At 43.0% G+C, this 25,255-nt stretch overlaps 1 protein-coding gene across 1 annotated transcript in view; it reads right to left on the minus strand.

Annotated features, from left to right (window-relative positions):
- The window catches only part of LOC121271481 (cytochrome P450 2J2-like), a 64,145-nt gene that overhangs the window by 19,467 nt on the left and 19,423 nt on the right, over positions 1 to 25,255 (minus strand). The window contains exons 5-10 of the mRNA XM_041177461.1: positions 23,267 to 23,440; positions 15,352 to 15,493; positions 11,011 to 11,198; positions 10,162 to 10,303; positions 5,530 to 5,649; positions 1,854 to 1,885 (exon numbers count right to left, since the gene is read on the minus strand). Of these exons, the coding sequence (XP_041033395.1) occupies positions 1,854 to 1,885; positions 5,530 to 5,649; positions 10,162 to 10,303; positions 11,011 to 11,198; positions 15,352 to 15,493; positions 23,267 to 23,440 (798 nt within the window). The remainder of the gene's footprint in view (positions 1 to 1,853; positions 1,886 to 5,529; positions 5,650 to 10,161; positions 10,304 to 11,010; positions 11,199 to 15,351; positions 15,494 to 23,266; positions 23,441 to 25,255) is intronic.

The following is a 25,255-nucleotide window of genomic DNA, read 5'->3' on the forward strand; positions in this document are numbered from 1 at the left end:
GAGTACTTCAAGAGTTGAGGAGCTCAGTAAACTGGGGTTTGGGCCATCAGCTCCAGCTTGGACAGTTTCAATTTAAGAAGGATGGAAACTAACAGCAGAATCTGTTTCAGAGCACCAATTCACACAAAAAAGGCAGTTTGCTGTGTGAAGGGGCACTCACCTGATCAACACTAACAAATTTCCCCATGACCTTGCTCATTGAGTTTGATATAACTATAAGAACAGTGATCTTATACCAAGTAATATGATAAGGAAGATTGATTGGTGCACATTGTGGGGTGTACTTGAGTCAGGCAATAATGGAATAGGGTTTGTTGAAGGTTCCATTGGAGAATGAAGCAATAGAGTCAATCACAGAGTTGATGAGCTAACCCCCTAGCAAGACACAAATCGCAGTGATTAATACAGCAGACACAATGCTAATGCCAGGTTTCACAGGGAGGAATATCGTTGTCGGGACTCTCTTTTTTCTCAGCCTTCTTAATGGGGAATTTCTTGTATTGTCTGATATTCTGCCTTATCTCATTTGCATTTTTTTCAACCCTGCTGGAGTGGGAGATTGATTGCTGGTTAGATCTAATTACCCTTTAATTTACAACCCACTCGTCTGTCCTTTTTTAAAACCTGATTCGCAGGGTGTGGGTGTCGCTGGCTAGGCCAGCGTTTATTGCCCATCCCTAGTTGCCATTTAAGAGTCAACCACATTGCTGTGAAGCTGGAACCACCTGTAGGCCAACCCCCCCCCCACCCCCGACCGCCCCCCACCCCCCTCCCTCCACCTTAAACCAGCTTATATTTCAACCCTCTCCTTGGATTCACCTAGTTCTGTTGAAGGGTCATGAAGACTCGAAACGTCAACTCTTTTCTTCTCCGCAGATGCTGCCAGACCTGCTGAGTTTTTCCAGGTAATTCTGTTTTTGTTTTAAATAAGCAAGTATTGGTTCTCTAAGCCATATGTTATGGGCCTTATAGTCTAGCAGTATTTTGAAAGGATCTGTGAGCACTGGAACTGGGATCCTCGATTCTGGGAACATTGTCGACGGCCAGCACGAGAGCAATGAGAAGGAGGAGGGAGAATTGGGGCTTTAGCGCAGGCCTGTGAAAGAGCACAGAAATTTCCCCGAGGAACGAAGCTCCCTCAGGGAGACTGAGTTCAGTCACAAAGATGGGAAAAATAAAAAAATAAAATTATTCAGACATGTCCCCTCATGTGGCATAGCTGAGACATATTTATGAATTTTCATAAAAAGTTTTATTTAATTAACAAAACCGTCATGAAATCTCATCCTGCCCGGGGATGAGGTTCCATGATAAATGCGAAGGCCTGAGCTCTTCACCTGTCCCTCCACCAATCTTAAGGTTCGAAGGGCAGCCCTAACAATTACTTTAATTACTTCATTAATGGCCTTAATAGGCCTTTAACAGTTCGGAGGGTGCGCAGCCGACTCTGGTGCTCGCCCACTGAATGGAAGATCAGAATGACAAGCGGTGACTCCCCCATCGTGCCGTGCAATCTGAGGAGTGCAGTGGACATCCCTTCCTGATGTTCCCAAGTTTGGCCTTTGCAGCCCCAGCAACTGAGGTATGACCGAGTCCAGAGGCTCATCACCTAACTTGGACTCAGCAAATGTCTGGCTTCCAGCAGTCCCCCGAGTGCCAGACATCTGGGGAGTCACTGCTGCCACCTGCTGTGGATCAGACAGTGCGATGTGCTCACCAGATTGTGATCCTGAGGCTACTGTAAAGCTAGGTTCCACTGAAGCATGCCTCTGTGCTGGTGGAGGGTGTGGGTGAGGCTGTGATGGGATTTCAGGGAGGGTGCCTCCAGATTTCTCTTCAGAGGTTTCTTCGGGACTTGATTGGAGGCCCTGGGTTGTGGATGTGCCTGCGGAAGCAAAGGGAGATAATTAGTGCAGGGCAGTGGCCTGTGAAACAGAACACATCACTCACTGTATGGTTGTCAGATGGATGTTGCACTGCTGGATCCTCACTTGGTAGACCAGCGCCGGCCTCACTGTCAGCACAGGAATGATCCCGGTCATCGCCGGCCAGCTGGATGGCTCTGTTTTCAAAGTCCGTGAGGACCATGATTTCGGGTATTCCACCACTGGTCTATGACCTCTCTCGCTTGTTGTGAGCCAGTTTGTCCTGCGTGGATAGAGATGGAGAAAGCTGGAGAAAGATGGATGCCTGCTGGGCTGGACGATAGATGTGCCTGGCCTGTGTGGGTGGTGAGTGGTCCCATGGACGAGATGAGGACAATGAAGGTGTGTGTGGGAGAGTGAATGGTGACATCCCTTGAACTGGCAGTGAGCGAGGGCCCTGTGGGTTTGTGAGTGTGTGAGTTGAGAGTGAGGGGAAGAGTGAGTTACCCTGGCGGAACAGAGATCATTCATCCTCTTCCGGCACTAGGTGGCTGTCCTCTTCTGGAGGGCGTTGGTGCTGCCACTGCCTCCTAAGCTGAGTTGATGATGTTTCTGCCCATCCTACGGCCAGAGCAGGGGTAGAGGACATCATGGTGGATCTCCAATGTGCCCAAAGAGCATCATTGAACCTGGGGCCTGCAGTCTTTTTGCCTTTCAGGGACATGTCTTCAGTGCAGCAGTCATGGGCTGGAAGCGCTGAGGGATGTGTGCACGCGGGTGGACATTAAACATGGCGCCCGGCGTGATGAAGTGGCGAGGTGATGGTGGACGAATGAGCACCTGCCTGCCCCGGGAAATGGTGTGATTCCTGGGAATGCGTAAGTAATGCAGTGGGTTCGGGATGATACGGTGTGAAAACCCACCATCGCCGTCAGCGGGTAAAACATCATTTTACTCGATTGGACTCGAAACCTTAACTCTGTTTCTCTCTCCACAGATGCTGACGGACCTGCTGAGTTTTTCCAGCACTTTCTACTTTTCATTTTAATACAAAATGGCTAATGTGTTCATCCGAAATTCTTCCTTCTGCTTCTTTTGATAGAAACGAGTTATCTTCAGCACGTGTCAGGTATCTTAAAAAGAGTGACCCTCATCCATAATGGGATGTAATCTATCCTAAACTGTTCCATGTGCCCTTTTCTCTATGAACTTGCTCGGTACATGTAGTATTTGCTCTTTTATCCATTGATAACACTGCACAACTTTAAGTAGAATAATGGCGTGGATTTCTAGGCTTTATTTCCAGTTATAATAACTTTATTTTCTAATTCAACAAAAGAAGAGCCATACCACAGAACTGGAGGCTTCCATTTATTGCTTTGAAAAAACACAAATATTTGGAAAAAGCAAGTAATTGTTGGTTAATAAGAAACTTGGTTGTAACCAATAACTTTTCCATATAAACTAATCTCAAAATAATAGTTTTAAACAAAGGATTATTCAGTTACCTGGGAACCAGGAAAATTTGAAGCCTCTGAGGTAATGGATTCCTTACAAATGAATGTGTGGAGTCTTTAGCTTAAGGCTGCATACGTTCAGGAGTTAGTGTGTGGGAAAAAAATGTAGTGGATGCTATCTAATGGAATCAGTGTTAATTGGGTATTTTCATACTGAGCATTTAACCAGAAAGATTTGTGTTTATGTGTTACCACATCTCAAAATGTTTCACATACTGTGAATTGCTTCAGGTGCAGTGACTGTGTAAGAGACAAATGTTGCATATACTGAGATCCCAAATAGTAATGAATGACTTGCATTTTTATAGTGCTTTTTTATGACCCTAGGGCACCCCAAAGTGCTTTATAGTCAATGAAATATTTTGGAAATGTATTCACTGTTGTAATGAGAAAATGCAATGAGGGAAATGATCAGTTAATTTAGGGGAGTCTAGGACTAGGGAGCATAATCTAAAAATTAAGACCAGATCTTTCAGGACTGAAAAAAAAAATTATCAGAAAAGATGGTAGAAATTTGGAAACTTGCTGCACAAACAGAAATTGATGCTCGATTAATATCAATGCTAGGTCAATTGTTAAAATTCAATCTGAGAGGCCAAAATATGGGTTGTAACTGCCTGGTTAAAATCTTTTAGCTTTGTGCATATGTAATGAAAACACATTAGCTGTAACCTCGCCAGACCACAGACAGCTCATTTAGAGCGATGGTTTTTAGTGTGTAGAATGCACGTCAGTTATTTAGGGAGGGGAAAAACAACTTTTGTTGCTAGCTTATGCCTGTTGTTTTCTCGTGCCGATTTAAATACTGTGGTTTCTAGGAAATTAACATTTTCCTTGTGTGATGTGGCTTTAGGTTTAATGGGGGGTATTGATTAGTGAGGATATTGATGAATTCTTCTAATTCTGCTTCTGTTTGAATCCAAAGACCCCATATGCCAACACAAATACAGAAGGTAATGTTGCTATGTGATGTGATGGTATTACCTAATAAAGGAGTTAGTGAGAATGAAGGAGTCGCTAAAAACCAAAAGTAGCCCTCGAATAAACCTCAAGAAGAGCCATTGAGAAAATAATTATTTTGACCCCTGCCCTACAACCATGGCAGCATAAAGATCATGTGTAAGATTGAAGGCCAGCATTAGATTACAGAAGGTAGGGTTGCCAACTGTGTTAAGTATATTCCTGGAAGTTTCATCACATGACTTGCCCCCGCGTTCCAGCATTAATCAGCCAACACATCCACCCTTGTGACGCACTGCCTTCCTATGCCAATTGGAAAGCAAAAAGACTCAGTACTCAATTGGATGATGCTTGACTGTCAGCTAAACAGTCTCCCCCCATGATTTTCAACATTTTTATACTTGGTAAAGAGAAATGTTCAAAGAAAATGACAAAAACAAAACTGTTTTTTAATGTCCTGTTGATTTTTCTCCAGGGTTGCACACAGCGGTGTCCTGGAGATTGATCTTCAATTCCTTGAGACTCCCAAGCCAATTCTGGAGGGTTGATGACCCTAACAGAAAGGTGGAGGTGGAGGTGGAGGTGGATCCCACTGTGGTGGTGGTAATGGTGAAGGGAGGGAGATGTTGGACTGAGATCATGGTGTGGACCCCAAAGATGGAATTTTGTTTTTTACTTGTGAAACTGTTTACAAAGGGATCATAATCATGATAATTCTTGAGAGGGGATCCTGATTCGCACTAGAGGTGGAACCAAGATTAGGTTTCTTGGCGGTTTATGGCTGACAGGCTCTAGAGATGTGAGGGAAACCCCTGACATCATGTTAATTAGATACCCTTTTCCTGACCCTCCGGTGGGGTCAGTGGGCACGTTGGTTAGGATCCTGGCACATGCCAGGATTTCAGCCTGTTTCAATTTCTAGGGCAAAATCGTCAAGTTTCCAAGAACCACCAGGAATTCAAACACTCCTTGCTGTGCCTGAGTAATCACCATCACAGGCACATGGATAACAACGGCACTCTAATACCCCACAATTCACAATGCACAACTATATTAATCTAATGCTAACTCCACCATCCGACACCATCAAGTGGTTGGCCTCTGGAATCACAATTCACCATCTGTCGCCCTTCTATATCTTATTCCCATCTTGTATGGATGTGGTGCGAGTGTCAATTTGTATTCACCTTGCAGGTTTGGAGAAGACTTTTTGTCGGGCCAGTAAAACTCAAAATTCTGAAGGAGAGAAGTGAAAAACAGAAAGAGCTCCATTCTGGCCAGTTTTTCTCCCGGGCATGCTCGCAGACCTAGAAAATTCAATGTCACACATTAATGATTTATGATGAAAAATAAGTCTAGCTTGAATCAATTTGGAATGGTTTAAGTGTTAAGACTACATGGCCAATCAGGTTGTCAGCAGATAATAAAACACAATGCAGTATATACCTTAGGCATTAATCCATTCATAGTCACAACCTCGGCATCCTGTTTGATTTGGAGTTAAGCTTCATACCCTATATCCTCTACATCACTAAACCCACCTACCTCCACCTTTGTAGCGACAGCCGTCTCCAGCCCTGTCTCAGCTCACCCACAACTGAAACCTCATTCATGCCTTTGCTACCCCTTGACTATCCCAATGCTCTCATGATCGCTGTCATGTTGTGATAATGATATAAAGGCACCAATCACTCAAAAGGGATTGGATAAACATGCTTTGGATTCATTTATTAAGCCTAGGCACAAATACACAGATATATATGAATATAAAGCTTGAAGACATCAGAGCTGCAGAGCTGTGTGTGTGTGTGTTCTGCTGAAAGCAAAAGCGAAGCTAAAACTGGATGGCATGACACACTTCCTTTCTAGTGATACCATGCTGCAATCCCTTAAAGGCATATTACAGCATCCCTCTTTCTTTTTAAAGATATTTCCCCCCTTCCAAAGAAGGATAACTATTTACAATACAAGTTCATGTTTAGTTCATTAATTAAGTGCACAGAACAGATGAATCTATGAGTCTCTAAAGCGTAGATGTAATCTGCTGGTACACTCAGATCTTGTAATGGTAACCTTGTCCGGGGGTGTCTTTAATTGCTCTCAGTGATCTGTGGGATTGTCATTTTAGGATATTGTTTCTGATTGCATTTTGGTTCTTGTCCTCGATGCAATAGAATTGTACAGTGGCTGAGGACATCTGATCTGTCCTTGGTTACGCCTCACAATTGCACCTTTGTGTAATGACTTGGTTCTGAACAAATCCTTGCTACTTCAGTTGCCATGTACCTTCTGTGGGATCCTGGATGCAGACTTGTCCCAACTATAAGCCTGGCAATTCTTCACCCGCTTTTTTATCATGCAGATTGGTCATCTTCTCTTGCAGTTTTAAAAGATGCTCTCTAGTTTCAGAGAGTAGATGGGTAAGAGTAGGTAAATTGGTACACACTGATCTGCCAAACATGAACTCTGCTGGTGGTGGAATAGTTGCACTTAAAGGTGTCGCTCTCAGTGTAACATTGCAATGTGTAGATCTTGCTTGGACTGTCTACGTTTGAGAATTAGGTATTTCAATTATCTGTTTAGCTAGGCTATTAGATCTAGGGTAATGAGAAGAAGTAGTATGATCAATATTCTACTTCTCACACATATCCTGAAATGTCTTACCAGTAAATTGCGGACCATTATCTGTAACGATCTTTCTAGGCACACCAAATAAACTGAAAATAGCATTTAGTGTGTGTGCGAGAGTTACGCTGAATAATGGGGTTCTTGTTAAAGTAGTCGACAATGACAATGAAGTCAGTGCCATGGACATGGAAGAGGTTGGATGCGATTTTGAACCAAGGTTGGGTGGGAACTTCATGTGGAATCAATGGTTCTTTGTGTTAACTTGGCATATGCTCTTGAGATGCCTTGCACTTTTTGATGACGATTTCAATGCCATTGTTCATACCCAGCCAATAGACTTGTCTCTCTTGCAAGTCTTCACATTCAATCTATGCCCAAATGTGAGTGATGAAGTTGTCAAAGAATATCAAGCCTTATGATGACCAGCCCACCTTTAAACATGACTCCCCGGGAGATGCCTAGCTAATCCCAGTAAGGCCTTAATGTTTTGTGGGCACGCTGAATTGAATCAGACCTTCCTCCAATGATAGTTTTCCACAGTTTCTGTGGTGTAGAATCTTTCGCCATTTCTTCTTGTAGCTGCTGGCATTCGTGTTGTGCAAAATAAGTCAGATTAATTTGGAGAAGATCTTCCAGTTCAATGTCAATGAAGTTAACTTGCAGATCTGAGGATTTAACCATCTTCTCTTTTCACTGGGTCAGGCAATCTGCTAAGTGTATCCGATGTGATTATCAAGTTACCTGGCTTGTACCCAACCTCACAGTCATAATTTGAATCTTTATCAAGAGATGTTCTAATTTTGGTTGTGCGCTGGTCAATGGACGGAGCTGTTTTCTCCTGCAGCTCCCTTGAAACTGCCAATTTTCTCGAAACATTCTGGATATTTTGATGTTAAGTCATGAACTGAGGTGATAGGAAAAGTTTCTGGGGTTGATCTGCCATGAAGCTTGATTAATTCCATTGATTGTCACTACTGTGAGGTCAAGGCAATGCCATAGACCTGCGATCGCTGGGCTTTTAGTCTTCACGGATGTAGAATACCTGTGAAACCCAAGAGGATTGATTGATTGTACTCGTGCTCCAGTACTATGGATCCTGTGCACAGAATTAGTGAACTGTTGTATGCTGAGAGTTCCGCAGCAGTAGGTTTCACCATGGACTTCCATGTCTTTTAGAATCTGCAGAGGTAGGATGTTGGCACTTGCCCCTGTGTCAAATCTTGGCCAATAATGTATAGTTCCTAATTTTCTAAGGGTAGATAATTTGAATCTTAGAAAACACTTTGGATGGTGAGACAGTGTTTATATTTTGCACAAGATTGATGTGATGTGAAACCTGCATCACTGCTTTTTGTCTCATCGTTCACATCATCGTCATTTTCTGGTTTATCAGTCACCTCGTATAAATGCTTCTGAGGGGACACCGGATGGTCATTCTCATTATTTGAAGGTAGTCATTGTGTATGGTCTGTTTGGATCAGTGCACTGCTCTTTGTAGCTGCATCAACCTTTGTTCTAGTGCCCTGCCGCTGCCAATGATTCTTTCTGCCACATGCCTGGCAGAATTGCTGGAAAGCTGGGCATTTCCAGGGTGCATGCAGAAGGCCACACCTTCCACAGGTCTTGCCAGGTTTGGTGTTTTAGTTAGTACATTAACAATGGGGGCTGTACTTAGGACATACAAGCTTCATTGACCTGCGAGGGCTGCTTCATACTTATTTCCATCCTTGAGTAGCTCTTTGGTGCTATACATTTTGGGCTTGTCCAGCAGATCTTTCTGGATGCGATCACCAACTCAACAATTCTGTCTGCTAGTTCTGTATCTGAAAAATCACAGCACGTACCCTTTTCACTGTGTCTGCTGATGAAGTAGTAATGGATTCTGTAGACTGTTGATGACTCTAGTCAATGAATACGGAAGTTTAACCTGATTCTGAACCGGTCTTCCAGTGTAGTCTGTATCTTTTGGGGACCCTTTAGCTCCTCTTCTGTTAATCCTCACATGTTCAGCCTATGTAGACCTTCATTCCCAATTGCTAGGTAAATTTTTATGGCTTGCTTGTCTGGTTCAGACACACCAGATTCAAGAAACCACGGCTCTATATGTTGTTTAAAAATTTTGAATTTGGTTAGTCGGTCTTTTAAATCCCAATTTGAACCGGGGGAATCTTGTGGACGTTTTGAATCTTGCTGCCAGGCTGAGCACCTTGTTGTTTAGAAGGAACCACTGCTGCAAGCCATGTCATGTGGTGATAATAATAAAAAGGCACCAATCGCTCATAAGGGATTTTGTAAACATGTTGTGAGTTCATTTATTAAGTCTAGGCATTTGTGCACAGATATACATGGATACAAAGCTTAAAGACATTAGGGCTGCAGAGTGGTGTGTGCACGCTCTGCTGAAAGAAGGGTGAAGCTAGATATGAATCGCATGACACACTTCCTTTCTAGTGATGTCATGCTGCAACCCCTTAAAGGCATATTACAGTGGTTGGCCTCCAGCAACAACAAAAACTTGTATTTGTATCATGTCTTTAAAAAGGTTAAAATGCCCCAAATTACTTCACAGGATTGTTGTCAGACAGAATTTGATGGGAATTACATAAGATGATAGTTGGGCGACTGACCAAAAGTGTGTTCAAAGATGTCGGTTTTCAGGATCCTCTAAAAGGAGGAGAAAGATGTGGAGAGGTGGAGGTGGTCAGGGAGAGAATTCCAGAGTTTACGGGTCTAGGCATCTGGATGCCCAGCTTCCAGCAATGGGGTGAAGGAAGTGGAAATGCGTGAGAGATCAGATTGGGAGAACAAGGAGATCTCAGAGGGATGTAGGTTTGGTGGAGGTCACAGGGATAGGCAAGGGTGAGCCAATGGAGGGATTTGAAAACAAGGATGAGAATGTTAAAATTGTTGGACTGGGAGCCAAAGTCAATCGCTTATCAGAGAGGGTGATGGGTGAGTGGGGCTTGGTGCAAGTCAGGAAATGGCAGTAGAGTTTTGGATAATTTCTGAGATTTCCACAAAGAAAGGAGAAGGAAACTCAGGGACTCATGGTTAGCAGAGGTCCACACACTCCACCTCTATCGTAAGAAAGAATACAATGTAAAAGGATTCTGTTCCTGTTTCTTGATAGGGGTAACATTAAATTAGTTGATTGCAAATAAGGATGCTGGCAACCTAAATAATCTACTCACCCACTGAAAATGGAATAAATGCATCTGGCTTAAAGAATTCCCCATTTTCATTCAGGAAGTTCTCTGGATTAAATTGTTCTGGGTCCTTCCACTGCGTCTCCTCAGACAAAATGGATTGCATGTTTATTAAGATAAAGGTTCCCTAGAGAAAACAGAACAAAATATCTGAATTAAGGGTTATGCTCATAATCTCTTTGAATGACAAGGTGGGATACTGTACCTGAGAAAAGGGAATATTTACAATATTGATTGTATAGGACCAGGGAGGGAGGTTAGGTGGTCAGCAGTTTAGTAGGAATGGAGTCAAGAAATCCTAGGTTTTTGGTAGTATAGAACTTTAGTATCGCTGAAAAAAAGAAAGCGACATGCTGTCAAAGCCTTTCACCTTGCATTCATCAGGACAGGTGCAAGAATGCCAAATTTCAAAGGGAAAAAGAATGCATGAGAAAAGGGTGCTGATTCGTTGGCAAGTTGACTCTGATTGGTCGAGGCGGTGTCATGGAGGATGCACCAGGGACCTACTGTTTTCTGCGCTATGGTTTAATTAAAAAAAGGCACATTGCCTGGACATGTTCCTTTTGCCTGCAGAGGACAGGTCCTATGTATGAATATATGTAGCTTCCAGCAAGCGTAAGTGAGCTATATTGAGAGCTTGGCTGATAATCTTAAATTGGTTGCTGGTGTAATTCTTGGTAACACTCTGGATTGCTCAGCAAGTGCTGTCTAATCACGGAATCACATTTAACATTTGAAATTATGTTCTATGTTTTGTAATAACAGACTGGTTGAGTATGGTCAGTACTGTGCAATCCCAAATTGAGTGAAAAATTGAGCCAAAAATTGAGTTACCTTTTTAATTGTGTATCCCCTGAAGCTTGTGTCCTGTGTTGTTGCATGGCCTGCTGCAAGCGGTACTACATTTGCGTATCTTTGAGTCTCATGAATAACAGCGTTGACATATGGCATGTTGGGTGCATCTCCCATGGATGGGGCACGAGACCAGCCAATCACCTTGTCGATCTCCTTCTGACACCTTTCTGTAAAGCAAAGGAGAAAAATATAAATGAAAGACAGCTGAAGTCTGGTCCACAACCTGCTTTTAAAATTGATCATTACGTGTTCTGGCAAGTTATTTAACAAAATTGAAATTCTCCAGGAATACCTTCATGGTTTTGTTAAGGCCAGATCCTCAGGAAAGTTGGGATTGCTAGAGCAGAGAAGGTTACGGGAGACATGAGCATCTGTGTTGAGGTCTTAACTGTTCAATATATTTGTGAATGACCGAGGTGATGGGTGTTATGACACAGCTGATGATATTTGTGAATGACCGAGGTGATGGGTGTTATGACACAGCTGATGATATTTGTGAATGACCGAGGTGATGGGTGTTATGACACAGCTGATGGTAAAAGCTGAGCTGCTCAAATCCCAGGGGGCAACTTGAAACAACTGCCACAACTGTTTTATAATTTGTGTTTTTATTTTGAATTGTATGTCTTGAATTCAGTAGTAATAAGCCCACCAAGTCTTAGAGGTTTTTTTCACAAAATTAAGTTAAACATTTATTAATAAAAGAAATGATTTTAAGCACATACATAAGTTTACAAATTACTACTATAATAACTTCTAAGTCCCCTATTTAATCTGACTCCCATTTCACCTCCATTTAGGCAACAGTGAAACAAGATGGATTTTGACAGACCCAGGCAAAGCACACAATACCCTGGACAGTGATATTCAGAGTGAGTTTTCATAGCTTCGGTTCCTGTAGACAGCAATTTGATACCTTGAGGCTGGAGGCTTTTCACACTTGTTAGATCTTAGAATGCCTTCCCCTTACACATAACTTCATCTGTGCTATACAGGTTTCTCCCTTTTTAATGTAAATTCCATTGTTCCAATATGTCTTTGCAACTTTACTTTTTCCATAATATAAATCTTTCATGGCACTCATATTATCAGTAACCATTGGGAAAAATAAACACACTGTTTGGCTTAGCTTCATATGGCTAGGTGTCACATTTCATTATCTCTTTGAAATTCACTAACCTAATTTATCAGAAAATGCAAATTTTCTTTACACCTCACATTCTAATACTTCAACCATGTTTACGTATTTAGTATTTCAAATTTAGCTTCTCTTTTTATAACCCAAAAGCTCCACACTAGCCATCTGCAATTCAATTAAAACCTACACACAGAGAAACTAATCCAAATCCCACTATTAACCTGCTTTTATAATAAATCACAATAATATAAAAATTATTACATTTTCATGACATGGGATAGAAAGCCACATATCGAAATTTGCCGGTGACACAAAGATAGGCGACACAAACAGTGCAAAAGGAAACGCCAAATTATAAAGAGATCTTGATAAATTCGGTGAATGGCCAAAACTATGGCAAATGTGAGATTAATAGATTTTTGTTCACCCAGGGTATTAAGGGAGATGGGGCGAGTTAGGTCACAGGTCAGCCATGACCTCAATGAAGCATCCATCATGGACTCAGGCCGAATGGCCTTGTTCTATGCTGTAATGGCTTTTTGAGTGTATGAATGGAAAAACAGAGGCGAGGGGCTAAATGGTCTCCTCCTATTACTATATTCCTCAAGAATCAACTTTATAGATTCCCTGGTAATAGTTTGTTCAGAGGCAGGTACTCCCTTTATCCTGACCCAACAAAGTCACAACGGTCATTTTCCAAAACGGCAACCTCGGCATTCTCAGTCCCAAAGCCAGGCGTTTTTGGACCCACCCCCTGCCCCCAACACCCAAGCGGGTTTACCAGTTTACTGCTCGTATGGATTGTGAACTCAGGTTTACCAGCAATTTGACGGATGGCACCCAAACTGATGAGGACCCTTAACAGCCAGCAAGAGAAAGATGACTTTCCTCATTCAGCATATCTTAGCGGTAAAGCCACTGACCAGGTAACATCATTGAGAACTTGCATGCATTCTGCCCATCTAACAAGCCTTCACAGCAGCAATCATCAGATAAAAATCTAACACATAAGGAGATATTAGGGCAGATGTCCAAAAGCTTGGTCATAGAGGGAGGTTTTAAGGTGAGTCTTAAAAGATAAAAGAGAGGCTGAGCCGTTTAGCGAGGGAATTCCAGAGCCTGTAGTATAAGGGTGTTTGGCATAGCAAGGTTTAATGTGGGACTGGAGAGCAGTACCACCAACAGTAGGATAGACAGTCACTCGTGGACTCAGTACAGTGGTTGTCTAACAGAAGCCAGCACGGAGTTAGTATCTTGAAGATGTATATTGTTATGTGTTATCAATAAACACTTAGGCCAGAATTACATGTCCCACATAGTGGGTGTGCACCTGACCCGAATGGGCATGAAATTGCAGGAGGTAATGTTGGGTGAGAGTCCCGGCATCATCACACAATATTTCGCTCGGCGGGGGGGTGCCGGCCGACAATGACGTGGGAAATTAAGCTCATTAACGGCCCAATTGTCAGTGATTTCTCGTGGCCCATCCAACCTTACGGTTGGCAGATGGACCAATCGGCCAGGTGGGCTTCACATTCTGGATGAAGTCTCATCCAAGGGTGGGATGAAATGTCCATTAGGATGTAAAATGAAAAGAGATACCTGGGGACTGTTTCTTTAAGGAGGTATGCTGTTCAGGTGATTTATTGTGCTGCATGAGCATTGTCGGCAGCATTTTTGTGCTCTCTTTTATTATTTGGAAGCCGTCCGCCTTCGGGGAGCTCACCGGCACCCACAGTGATGTTGCGCCTGCCCCTCTCCCGCCCCCTGCTGGCAATGCTGAGCCTTTCTCCTGGTGCGTTTCTTGCCGGCTGCCTGTTAATTGGCCAGTCAGCGTGAAATCGTGGTTGGTGAGGGGGTGGGGGGGGGGTCGATGGCATTGCGCATCCGCTTCTGGGCCCGCCCGACCAACGTTAAGATTCTGTCGAAGGGTCATGAGGACTCGAAACGTCAACTCTTTTCTTCTCCGCCGATGCTGCCAGACCTGCTGAGTTTTTCCAGGTAATTCTGTTTTTGTTAAGATTCAAGCCTTAATGTTCAACCACACAAGCTTCCAGACCTCTCAGTGAGACACCAGACAAAGCCTTCCAACCAAGCCGAGGATCTAAACAGCTGAAGGCACCAATGGTGGATCGATCAAAATCGGGACTGCACAAGAGGCCAGAGTTGAGAGGTGCAGAGATCTTGAAGACTCGTAGGGTTGGAGAAGATAACACAAAGTGGGAATTGGGAGGCCGGGGAGGGATTTGAAAATAAGAGTGAGAATTTGAAAATTAAGGTTACTGTTCCAAGTTAAAATCAAGCCTAATGCTTCTGGGCTTGTTTAAATGTTCATTTTTTTTAATAAGAAGCATATTGCCTATAAGGTTCTTATCCATTTAGATGACATCAAACTAGTTGAGAATATACAGTGCCGTAAATTTCCATATTCCAAAGTGGGGAAGCTGGATATTTCTCATTAAGATTACCTATTTGATGGTGACCTGTGTTGAATTAAGGTAGTTCTAATGCTGTAATTCATATTCCTTGAAATGTGATTGAGACTGTTGGAATGCTTATTTCGCTTTAAGATTTCTACAGCCAGAGATGGTGGCCTGGAGGCCCAGGTTAATGCTCTAGGGACATGGGTTCAAATCCACATCAGCCAGAGGAATTTTAAATTCAATTCACAAAATCGGCAATTGAAAGCCAGTCTCAGGAATGGTGGCCATCATCTATCACCAATTGTCATAAAAACCCATCTGGTTCACTGATGCCCTTTAGGGGGAGGGAATCTGCCGTCCTTACCCTGGTGTGGCCTACACATGACTCCAGACCCACAGCAATGTGATTGTCTCCTGACTGCCCTCTGCAACGCTCTGGCAAGCCACTCAGTTCAAAGGCAATTAGGGATGGGCAATGAATGCTGGCCTGGCCAATGACACCCACATCCCACAAAAGAATTTTAAAAATGCATAGGAAGCAGATTTTGGATCTTAATTTTTCAAGAGTTGTAATCATGCAAACACAGAAAGAGGCCACTAGGTCCATTATGCTCAGGCTGGCTCTTTGAAAGATGTAGAGAATTTAACAGAACAGCATAAAACCACTGAGAATTCAGAAATACCTTCAATTATTACACTTTTACCATGGGAAATTTAGTAGTACGGCCACCCACTTGGAAGCCAGGGGCCTGGTTTTACCTTGTATATTTGGATAAGCCATCATGTATAGAATGGCCCATTGCAAAGTAGTTGCTGTAGTTTCAGTGCCAGCGATGAACAGGTCGTTAATGTTTTGCAGCAGGTTTCCCTCAGTCAAGCAAGAGTCAGGAGAGTTCTGTTCCTGCAAAATAAAGATCATTCTTCTGTCAAATATTTAACCTCACCATTCCTCGTATCCAGGTGAAGTGACTGCACATGAAAGGCAGATGGCGATGCAGTTGCTTAGAACATAAGACTATATCCAGGACAATTCAGCCCATTGAAGAGTGCCCACCCAGCATGGGGAGTTAAAATCCCCCTTAACCATAGCCTGGGACAGCCCAGAAGGAAGCCACGCAGCTCATCTGTACCCACTCCCTGAAAAATCTATCCAGTTAGTCCCTCTCGCCGCTACTTTTCCAACATCACCCCACAAATATTTCCTTTTTAACTTTCCCTTTTGAAAGGTATTACTCAATCTTCCTCTGCCACCCTTTTAGTCAGTGCATTCTAGCTCATAACAACTTGCTGTGTAAATCTCTCTTCCTCCGGTTGCCTTAGATACCTTTGCCAATGATTTAAAATCCAACTTTAATGCAGACCATTCTGCCACTAATATCTTTGACTCCACTGTCTTATCTACTGGTAAATTATCTGGTTTATGTACAAAATTATGGGTAAATTCTGGGGTCTATTTTGGGGCGAGGCGATGGTATGGTTTGACCAATGCAGTTGGTAAAGCAGAGTTACTTAAAAATCCCAGAGGGAAACTTTAAACAACTGTCATTACCTATAATTGTAAGCGTTATGTTTGAGCCATGACTCTAAATTCAGGAATCAGAACACCAGTTCATTAAACTAAATGAAACATTTTATTAATTTACACAGGTTAAAATATATATACACATAGCTACAAATTACTACTATGACAACTTTTAACAAATTCCCAAACTAATCTCCATTAGGGCAACAGCAACTCATAGACTTGACCAGACACCAAGCAAAGCATCTTCAAGTTAATTCTCATTGTATCACCAGCTTCTTTGAACTCCACCCTTTAACAATAAAGCTCTTTTCATAGTACCAATTTTATTAATAATATAAACATATTGCTTGGTCTCTGCTAGCTAGGTGCCAAATTTCACCCCACTTCTTGAATGCTCTATTCAAAAAATGCAAATGCACTCTCTCTTCCATATCAAAACTAGCACATATCGAGGCACCCAGCCTAGCTGGCTTTAATCCAATTAAACACCCACAGACTAAACCTCTATTTTAAAAGAAAAATATTTTCCAATAATATTATATATATTTATAGATTCATGACAGGCATAGTGGTATTGTTGCTGAACTAGCATTCCAGAGACCCAGGGTAATGCTCTGGGGACCCAGGTTTGAATCCCACCCTGGCATATGATGGAATTTCGATTAATTAAAAAAAAAATCTGGAATTAAAAGTCTGATGATGACCATGAAACCATTGTCGATTTTTACAAAAAACCATCTGGTTCACTGATGTCCTTTAGGGAAGGAAATCTGCCTTCCTTACCTAGTCTGGCCTACACGTGACTCCAGACCCCACAGCAATGTGATTGACTCTTAAATGGTCCTTGAACAAGGGCAATTAGGGATGGGCAATACATGCTGGCCTAGCCAGCGACACCCACATCTTATGAATGAATTAAAAAAATGTAAGTCACGCTCAGTAATAGGAACACCCTGTATGCAGCAAGCCCACTGCTGTCACCACCCCCACCCCCTCCCCAACCCCCTCCCCCATCGCTCTATCCCTGGCTCCAATAGAACTCTTGTCAGAGCAACTTGTTTGCCTGTTTATCCCCTTAAGTGTTGTAGAGGGAGCGGGGTTGGGTGATGTTGAGGATGAATGCCAACCTCTTGTTTCCCCCGTTCTGTATTGCCCACTAGATTCATTGTCCAAGGCCTTGAAGTATGTTTCCCTAATAGAATTGGTTTTATAATAGTTGCTGTCCCATTGTAGCTGGTGTGAACTTGAAATGGTTTGAGGTTATCTCTTGCCCAGAGCTGGGTGTCACACCAGTTTGCCTAAATATGACATGAATCCTAGTGAGGCCTAGATAACATAGACAGGGATACCCTGTTTCCCCTAGCAGAGAGGTCAATTACCAGGGGGCACAGATTTAAGGTGATTGGTGGAAGGATTAGAGGGGACATGAGGAAAACGTCTTCACCCAGAGGGTGGTGGACATCTGGAATTCACTGCCTGGTTTGGTGGTGGAGGCAGAAACCCCTCAACTCATTTAAAAGGCACCTGGATCTGCATCTAAAGTGCTGTAACCCGCAAGGCTACAGACCGGGTGCTGGAAGGTGGGATTAAAATGGGTGGCCCTTTGGTCAGCGCAGACATGATAGGCTGAATGGCATGTTTCTGTGCTGTAAATTTTCTATGATTCAATCCTTGCCCTGATACTTTTCACATAGGCTACATCACAAGAGTCTCTTCAAATTTCTTGATCGCTGCATCCAACTTGTGCAGTGGAAATAATCCTGCTGAACCCTTCATGTCCACTATGGGTGGAGGAGAGGGGGACTGAAAGTCTTTCTAAGGGAAATCCACTGAAGTGAAGCTCGTCAGAAACTCATGGGTGGGCTCCCAATTGTGTTCACAGTGCCGGAAGGTAGAGACCAACGTGAAGAGCAAAATATCGACGTACTACAGCTACCAGAAAAGTTGGCAGAAGATCATAAAGGGGGATGAGCGTCCTGAAGGTCAGAGGTGACCCCTCCTACTAAAGCCCTCAAAACAGGTAATGTTAAGGAGGAGAATGAATACCACTGCAAAGCCATCTCCCACCACATGGATGCGTCTCAGGGATCTTGCTTTCATTCTGGGGCGTATCACCGCCTTCCCCATGAGAAGCCCAGGCAGACGGTTGGAAATCTGTTGGAATGTCTATAAGGAATGGAATCGGATGGACCACTCAGCATTGACTTAGGCACCCGAAACGACGACAAAAAACTCAGCCCTGTCGACCCTGCAAATTCCTCCTTACTAACATCTGGGGGCTAGTGCCAAAATTGGGAGAGTTGTCCCACAGACTAGTCAAGCAACAGCCTGACATAGACATCCTCATGGAATCACACCTTACAGGTAATATGTCTCAGACATTGCCATCATCATCTCTGGGTATGTCCTGTCCCACCGGCAAAGGTGGTGGCACAGTGGTATACAATTGGGAGGGAATTTCCCTGGGAGTCCTCAACATTGACTCAGGGCCCCATGAAGTTTCATGGCATCAGGTCAAACGTGGGCAAGGAAACCTCCTGCTGATTACCACATACTGCCCTCCCTCAGCTGGTGAATCAGTGCTCCTGCATGTTGAACACCACTTGAGAGTGGCAAGGGTGCAGAATGTACTTTGGGTGGGGGACTTCACTGTCCATCACCAAGAGTGGCTCTGTAGTACCACTACTGACCAAGCTGGTTGAGTCAAAAATAACATAGCTGCTAGACTGGATCTGTGGCAGGTGGTGAGGGAACCAACAAGAAGGGAAAAACATTCTTGACCTCATCCTCACCAAACTGCTTGCCAACGATGCATCTGCCCATGACAGTATTGGAAGGAGTGACCACCGCACAGTCCTTGTGGAGACAAAGTCCAGTCTTCACATTGAGGATGCCCTCCATTGTGTTGTGTGTCACTACCATCGTGCTAAGTTGGATAGATTTCGAACAGATCTAGCAACTCTAGACTGTGGGCCATCGGCAGCAGCAGAATTATACTTAACCACAATCTGCAGCGGTTCAAGAAGGCAGCTCACCACCACCTTCTCAAGGGCAATTAGGGATGGGCAATAAATGCTGGCCCAGCCAGCAACACCCACATCCACCGAACAAATTAAAAAAAAAATTAAAAATGGTGCCCTTCCCCCAGCACCGTTAACTTCAGCCATCTCAGCAGCAGATGGCGAGGGAGCTAAACATGGTTCCAGGGCGAAGCATTTCCCTCATTGCCCACTGCTATCCTGCTTCAGCGCAGGCATTTCATACTTTGTTTCTCACCTGCTTGTAAATCAGCTAAGACTGCCTTACTGAAAGAAGATAAGCAGTTTCAGCTACTGGTCTGATCAGAGCTCAAGCCAGATTTCAAAGGTGAAAGGTCAAATAACAGTGCTTCCAGCCTATTGCAACCTATAGACCGAGTGACAGAATGGAGTATTTTTTTTATTCAGCACTGTGCTTCTTAATGAATAAACTTACTTAAGAAACCTAAAGCTATGGAGAGCAATCATTTTAGAATGACAAACTTAACGAGTCCTCTCATTCAAGTGACCTTGATAATCATAATAGAAATAAGTAATAACAAATTTGAAGCAGAAATGCAGCCTGGGTTTAGACCTGGAACAGGAACAAGAGAGGGAATATTTAACCCAAGAACAAGCTTCGATAAATATCCAGAAGCAAAAAGAACATTTACATATGCTTCATAGATTATGAAAAAGTGCTCGGCTGTGTTTATCATCAAAAGTTAAAGTTGTGTTGCTGAAATGTGACATTGACAGTAAAGATGTGAGATTTATCCAGCACCACATTAGGCTAAAAGATGGATGATCAGATATGCTTCAAGTGAAGAGAGGAGTATGGTTAGGCTGTGTACTGTCACAAAACTATTCAGTCCATGCATAGAGCATACATTCAGGGAACTAGATGTACCTCCAGGGGTAAAAATTGGAGGGAAGAACACAAAAAACTTATGGTACACTGATGAGACATTGCTACTCGCAGAAACAGAGGATCAAGTGAAGTCTAGAAGTTTAGAATGTGGATTGGGTATGAACACTAGAAATACAATGGCAGTTAGAAAATAGAGTGAAGATTGAGGTGGATGGTGTCAACGTACATAAATTTATGTATTTAACAATAATAGAAGATGGAAAATGTGATGCAGAAGTTAGAAGGATAGAGATAGCCAGAAATAATTTTTCCAAAATGAAGGATGTGTTAACCACAAGAAAACTCAAGCTTGTAACAAGAAAGTAACATAAGAAGTTACGTTCTATCCACTTTTCTATATGTCAAAGAAACTGGACAGTAGTAAAGATCAGTGGAAGAAAATAGAGGCCTTTGAAACATGGATTCTAAGATGTATGCTAAAAATTCCATATACAGACCATTAGACAAATGAAGAGGTGTTTGAAATTGTATTGGGGACAATGTGTAGCTTTAAGTTTAAGTTATACTTTGCATTTGTATGTTAAGAAAGGTGAATTCTTGGTCTATTTTCATTTAGAGTGTTTTTTTTGGAAGATGGGTGTCGGCAAGAATGGGGCCCTGTTTGTTTAGGTGCATTTTTAATGAGGTTTTACAACCCTTGAGATAAAAAGATGGGTTAACAAGGGGTTAGTAATTTAGTAAAGGAAAAAAAAACATGAAGTAGGAAAGAAACTGTGCTGTTGCTTAGCAACAGGTGGCCAGAGAGACAGAGATAGGAAAACACAGAAGGGCAGTTGGTTAGTGTGTGGATACTACAGTGGTCAGGCAGAAAGTCTAAAACAATCTAGAAAGAAATCTTGCAGATTGCTGGGGGCCTAAGTTTAGGGAACTCATGTGTTTGCTTTGAAGTTAAAGTAATAGTGTGGCTAGGGTGTGGTTTTTGTATGCACTGGGGAGAGATAACAGCTGAGGAAGAACATCTAGTGAATGTTCAGAATTCCGCCAGAAGAATTGATTCAGCCCAAGCCTTGGTAAATCTTCACTGGGGGTATTGTGTCTGTAAGGCTGTTGCTGAGGTAGAAGGAAGAGTGTCAGTTTGAATCATTTTCTGGCATTTGTAGTTAAAATCTATCCAAGCTCTAGCCAAGGAGGCCATTGACAGAATCATTTAACCAATTAAAGGTTGGCAGGTCATTCAGGAGCACCGGTGGCAAATAGAGAAAACATAAAACCTCATCCACCGCGGGATAAGGTTTCATGCAGGGTTTAAAAATTGTAATAAACTTGTTCTGTGAATTATTAACATGTCCCAACTCATATGGCATTGTCACATGAGGGGACATGGAAGGAATTTTTTTTCTATTTTTAACATTTTTCAAACTCCAGGCGATTTCCCTGAGGCTAAGTGCAGCTTCAGGGAGATGTACGCTCTTTTGTGTGCATGCGCGAAAGGGCACACTCTTGCTTTTAGGGATTGCCCCCGGCCTGCACAGGGAGAGCATAGCGCTTCCCACTGGACATCATGCTTAGTTGGCCCGCCCACGTAAAATGGCGGCGGGGCCTGCTTATCTGGCGGTGATTGGCTCTGCGCCTGCTGGAGATTGGGTCGGGCCTGCCTGCCCGACAGGCAGAAGATTCTGCCCAGAGTATTTATTTTTCCCAAAGATTACTGGTAAAATTGGTGCTTTGATAGATTTTATTATTAGAGAGGTAAAAGTCCAAAGACATTGTGAAACAATCGGAATTTGTATTCAAAGGGGAAAATATGTATAAAGGAGTGAAGGGCAGGCATTCTAAGATCTAATACAAGTGTGAAAAACCTTCAGCATCTAAGCTTCAAGCTGCTATCCACAAGGAACTGAAGCTGAGAAAAACTCACTTTGAGCTTGACTGTTCAGAGTATTGGGTGTTACTTTGCCTGGGTCTTTGAGTTTGACTGTTCAGAGTATTGGGTGTTACTTTGCCTGGGTCTTTGAGTTTGACTGTTCAGGGTATTGGGGTGTTACTTCGCCTGGGTCTTTGAGTTTGACTGTTCAGGGTATTGGGGTGTTACTTCGCCTGGGTCTTTGAGTTTGACTGTTCAGGGTATTGGGTGTTACTTTGCCTGGGTTGTTTAAAATCCATGGGAAGAATTTTCCCGTTGACGGGTGGAGGCGGGGCCTGCCCGCCAACACGTAAAATGACGCGCGGTGACTTCAGGCGGACGTTCCGATGTCACCGCGCGTCATTTAGATTTTCAGTTCGACTTGGCTGCGCACCCGCCGAACTGTCAAAGGCCCATTAAGGCCATTTAAAACCGAATTAATTCAATTTAATGAGCTGCCCGTCCAGCCTTAAGGGTTGGTGGGGGCCAGGTGAAGAGCCCAGGCGGCCTGTGTGTTTTTCATGAAAACCTCATCCATGGGCAGGACCAGGTTCCATGAAGTGTTTTAAAATCTAATAAAAATTTATACATTTATTCATTGACATGTCGCAGTTCATGTTTTAAAAGTGTTAAAAACCTTTATTTAAAACTTCAGCACAGAAACGAATCTCCCTGAGGCACCTCTGTGTCTCTGGGAGATCGCTGCGCTCTTTAGCACGCTTACGCAGGGAACCTCTCGGGGAATCCCCTCCACCCGCCTGCAGAGCCAGCGCTCAGAGCTTCTGGGCGAGCGTCACACTGGGCGGGCCTTAATCGGGGGCACTGATCAGAGGTGCACCCACTCCCACACTTCCCCTTGACGGGGGCCAATTGTTCCCTCTGTGTCTCACAGTTGCCTTAATGGAGGTGTAACTGGGGTTTAGAACTAATTAAGGGATTTAGAAGTTATCATGATATTAATTTGTAGATCTATGTAAGTGCTAAAAATCATTTATTCTATTAATAAAGATTTACTTTAGTTTTGTAAGGAATGTAAAAGACTTGGTGGCCTTCTTTTACTGAATTCAAAGCCCACATCTTGAAATAAGTATAAATTGCAAATAATTGTGGCAGCTGCTTCAAGTTTCCCTCTGGGATTTGGACAGCTTGGCATTTACTATCTATCTGCCATAATAAGGGTAAAGTGGAGGGAAGAAGGAAGAGGGATTCACCTAGGTGTACTTGGATGATCGACATCATAGAGCAGTTACATTTGAGATACTTTGGACGTGAGGGTGGTGCAAGACCGACGAGTGTGACATAGCATGACAGCAGATCTCCTGGCTGGAGTAGTCACAAACAGCTGCAATTGTGCTCACCCTTTCCATTTCCAGTAAATAGGCATCAATAAAATCCCGGATCTCTTCACCATTCAGTGTGTCTTTGTGCTGGTTGATGAAATCCTGAAGTATGGCTTCGACTTGGGCCTGGTTTTTAAACATCCTCTGAAGAGGCCCTGGTAAGTAACGAATGAAGGGAACTATGAAACACACCTAGCAGAAAACACAATGGAATTAGCACGTGATTTTGATTCTCCAATACACAGTCATTCACAAGGCATTGAAATATCATCTTAAGATACCGATTGAATGGAGGAAAGACCCTGCATTTATACAGTGCCACTAATGATTTCCCAAAGTAAATGACAACCAGTCAGAACATAGGAACAGGAATATGCCATTTAGCCCCTTGAGTCTGTTTTGCCATTCAATGAAAACATGGCTGATCTGTGACCTAACTCCATATACTTTTGGTATTGGAATGAAGTACTTATGAAGTGTAGTCACTGTTATTGTGGTGTGCCTTTTTGTATTATCTTAGATGCACTTACTCTAGACTTTAAATACCTTGTAGATCTCTTTGCTGATCCCTTTCTTGAGGCTGAAACACATATTAAGAAGTGGTCCCTTATAGCTCTCTCGCTGATACTAGAGCCAGCTTTGTTCTCCTCTAGTCTATTCTAAAGAGTTCAAAGCAATACTTTACATGCAGCCCCAATAGCTTCAACATGACTTGAACAGATTTGAGCTCATGACAGTCCAATGTTGTGTTTATTGTTTTCTCAATTTTTTCTTCATGTAACAAACAAAGGCCCAATAAAACACAACAAAACCAGGTTTCTTTCGACTTCTTTCTTGGCTGGTCCTTTCCCACCCATTTAGGTTTCACACACCTTCCAATTTTACTTCCAGTGCCGTCATGGAGGTGCGCTGGTGTCCAAATATTTAAGTTTAATTTTGTTGGCTGGGCTCACACTTATAGGACATTTTCCAAAGTCAGTTTCAACTGTCAAAACCAAACCACTGAATTTAATATGGCTGCCAGAGGTCACATGGCATCTCTGCAGCTGCGAGTTGGTCAAGCTTCTGGAAGCTTCCAAAGGGGATTACAAATAGACAGACCTAGACAAATCCCCTCCTGTGGAATTTCACACCAAGAATTATGCCAAGAGCAAGAAGCCTGGTTTTCTTGACTCTGAGCCTGGTCCAGTAACCAAAGTGAGCTACCAAAACTGGTAATGCACAGCAAAGTGCTAAAAACAACTATTATCCTCTATTGCCTTTCAATCGGTTTGGTTATCTGAATCTACATTGTTACCATGAGCACACTGTTAATAGTCTTCTATGTTGTATCAATGGACCCTCATCATTTGACCAAAACTGTTCACCATCTTTTGAAAATCCTTCTTAATACAAGGACGCTGTTTGTTTTCTAGCAGAAGACACTGGCAGCAGGGCAGAAAGCTACTTTCCCCTTTCTCTCTCTCTCTCTCTCTGTCTTTCAACTAAGTGTGGACCCTGTTTGCTTATATCAGACTGTGAGCAGCAGACAGAGAAATTCTAAAGCAGACTTCAATCTTCACAGCAGCATTCCAGGAAGGAAGAAATAACAGACACATCTTTAAACTTTGCCTCCGCTGAGAACCAAAGCTTTTGGATCGATACTGCCAGACCAGCCAGTCAGTGAACTTAAAACCAGTGAACTCTTTATATCTTTGGCCATGATTTTCTGGCGCCGACTTGACGGGATCCGCCGGAGGAGATTTGGTGGCCCAGCCAAAAGTCCATTGCCTTTCGGCAGGACTGGACTATCCCGGTGGTGGGTGGGGCCAAATCCCAACCTTTGTCTTTAGCGATTGAACTTTAATTTGGCCAAAAGTTAACCTCCTCCACTTAATAATTCATATTTTTGCATTCTTTGTGTGTGCGCGTGTGTTGCAACATGTATTTACCTTTTTAATATACTTTTAAAATATCTTTACCTGGGTGATTTTTTAGCACAAGAAAAGCTAACCCCTCAATTATTTA

Source organism: Carcharodon carcharias, chromosome 31, assembly GCF_017639515.1.
Source record: "Carcharodon carcharias isolate sCarCar2 chromosome 31, sCarCar2.pri, whole genome shotgun sequence".
NCBI classification, from domain to species: Eukaryota; Metazoa; Chordata; class Chondrichthyes; order Lamniformes; family Lamnidae; genus Carcharodon; species Carcharodon carcharias.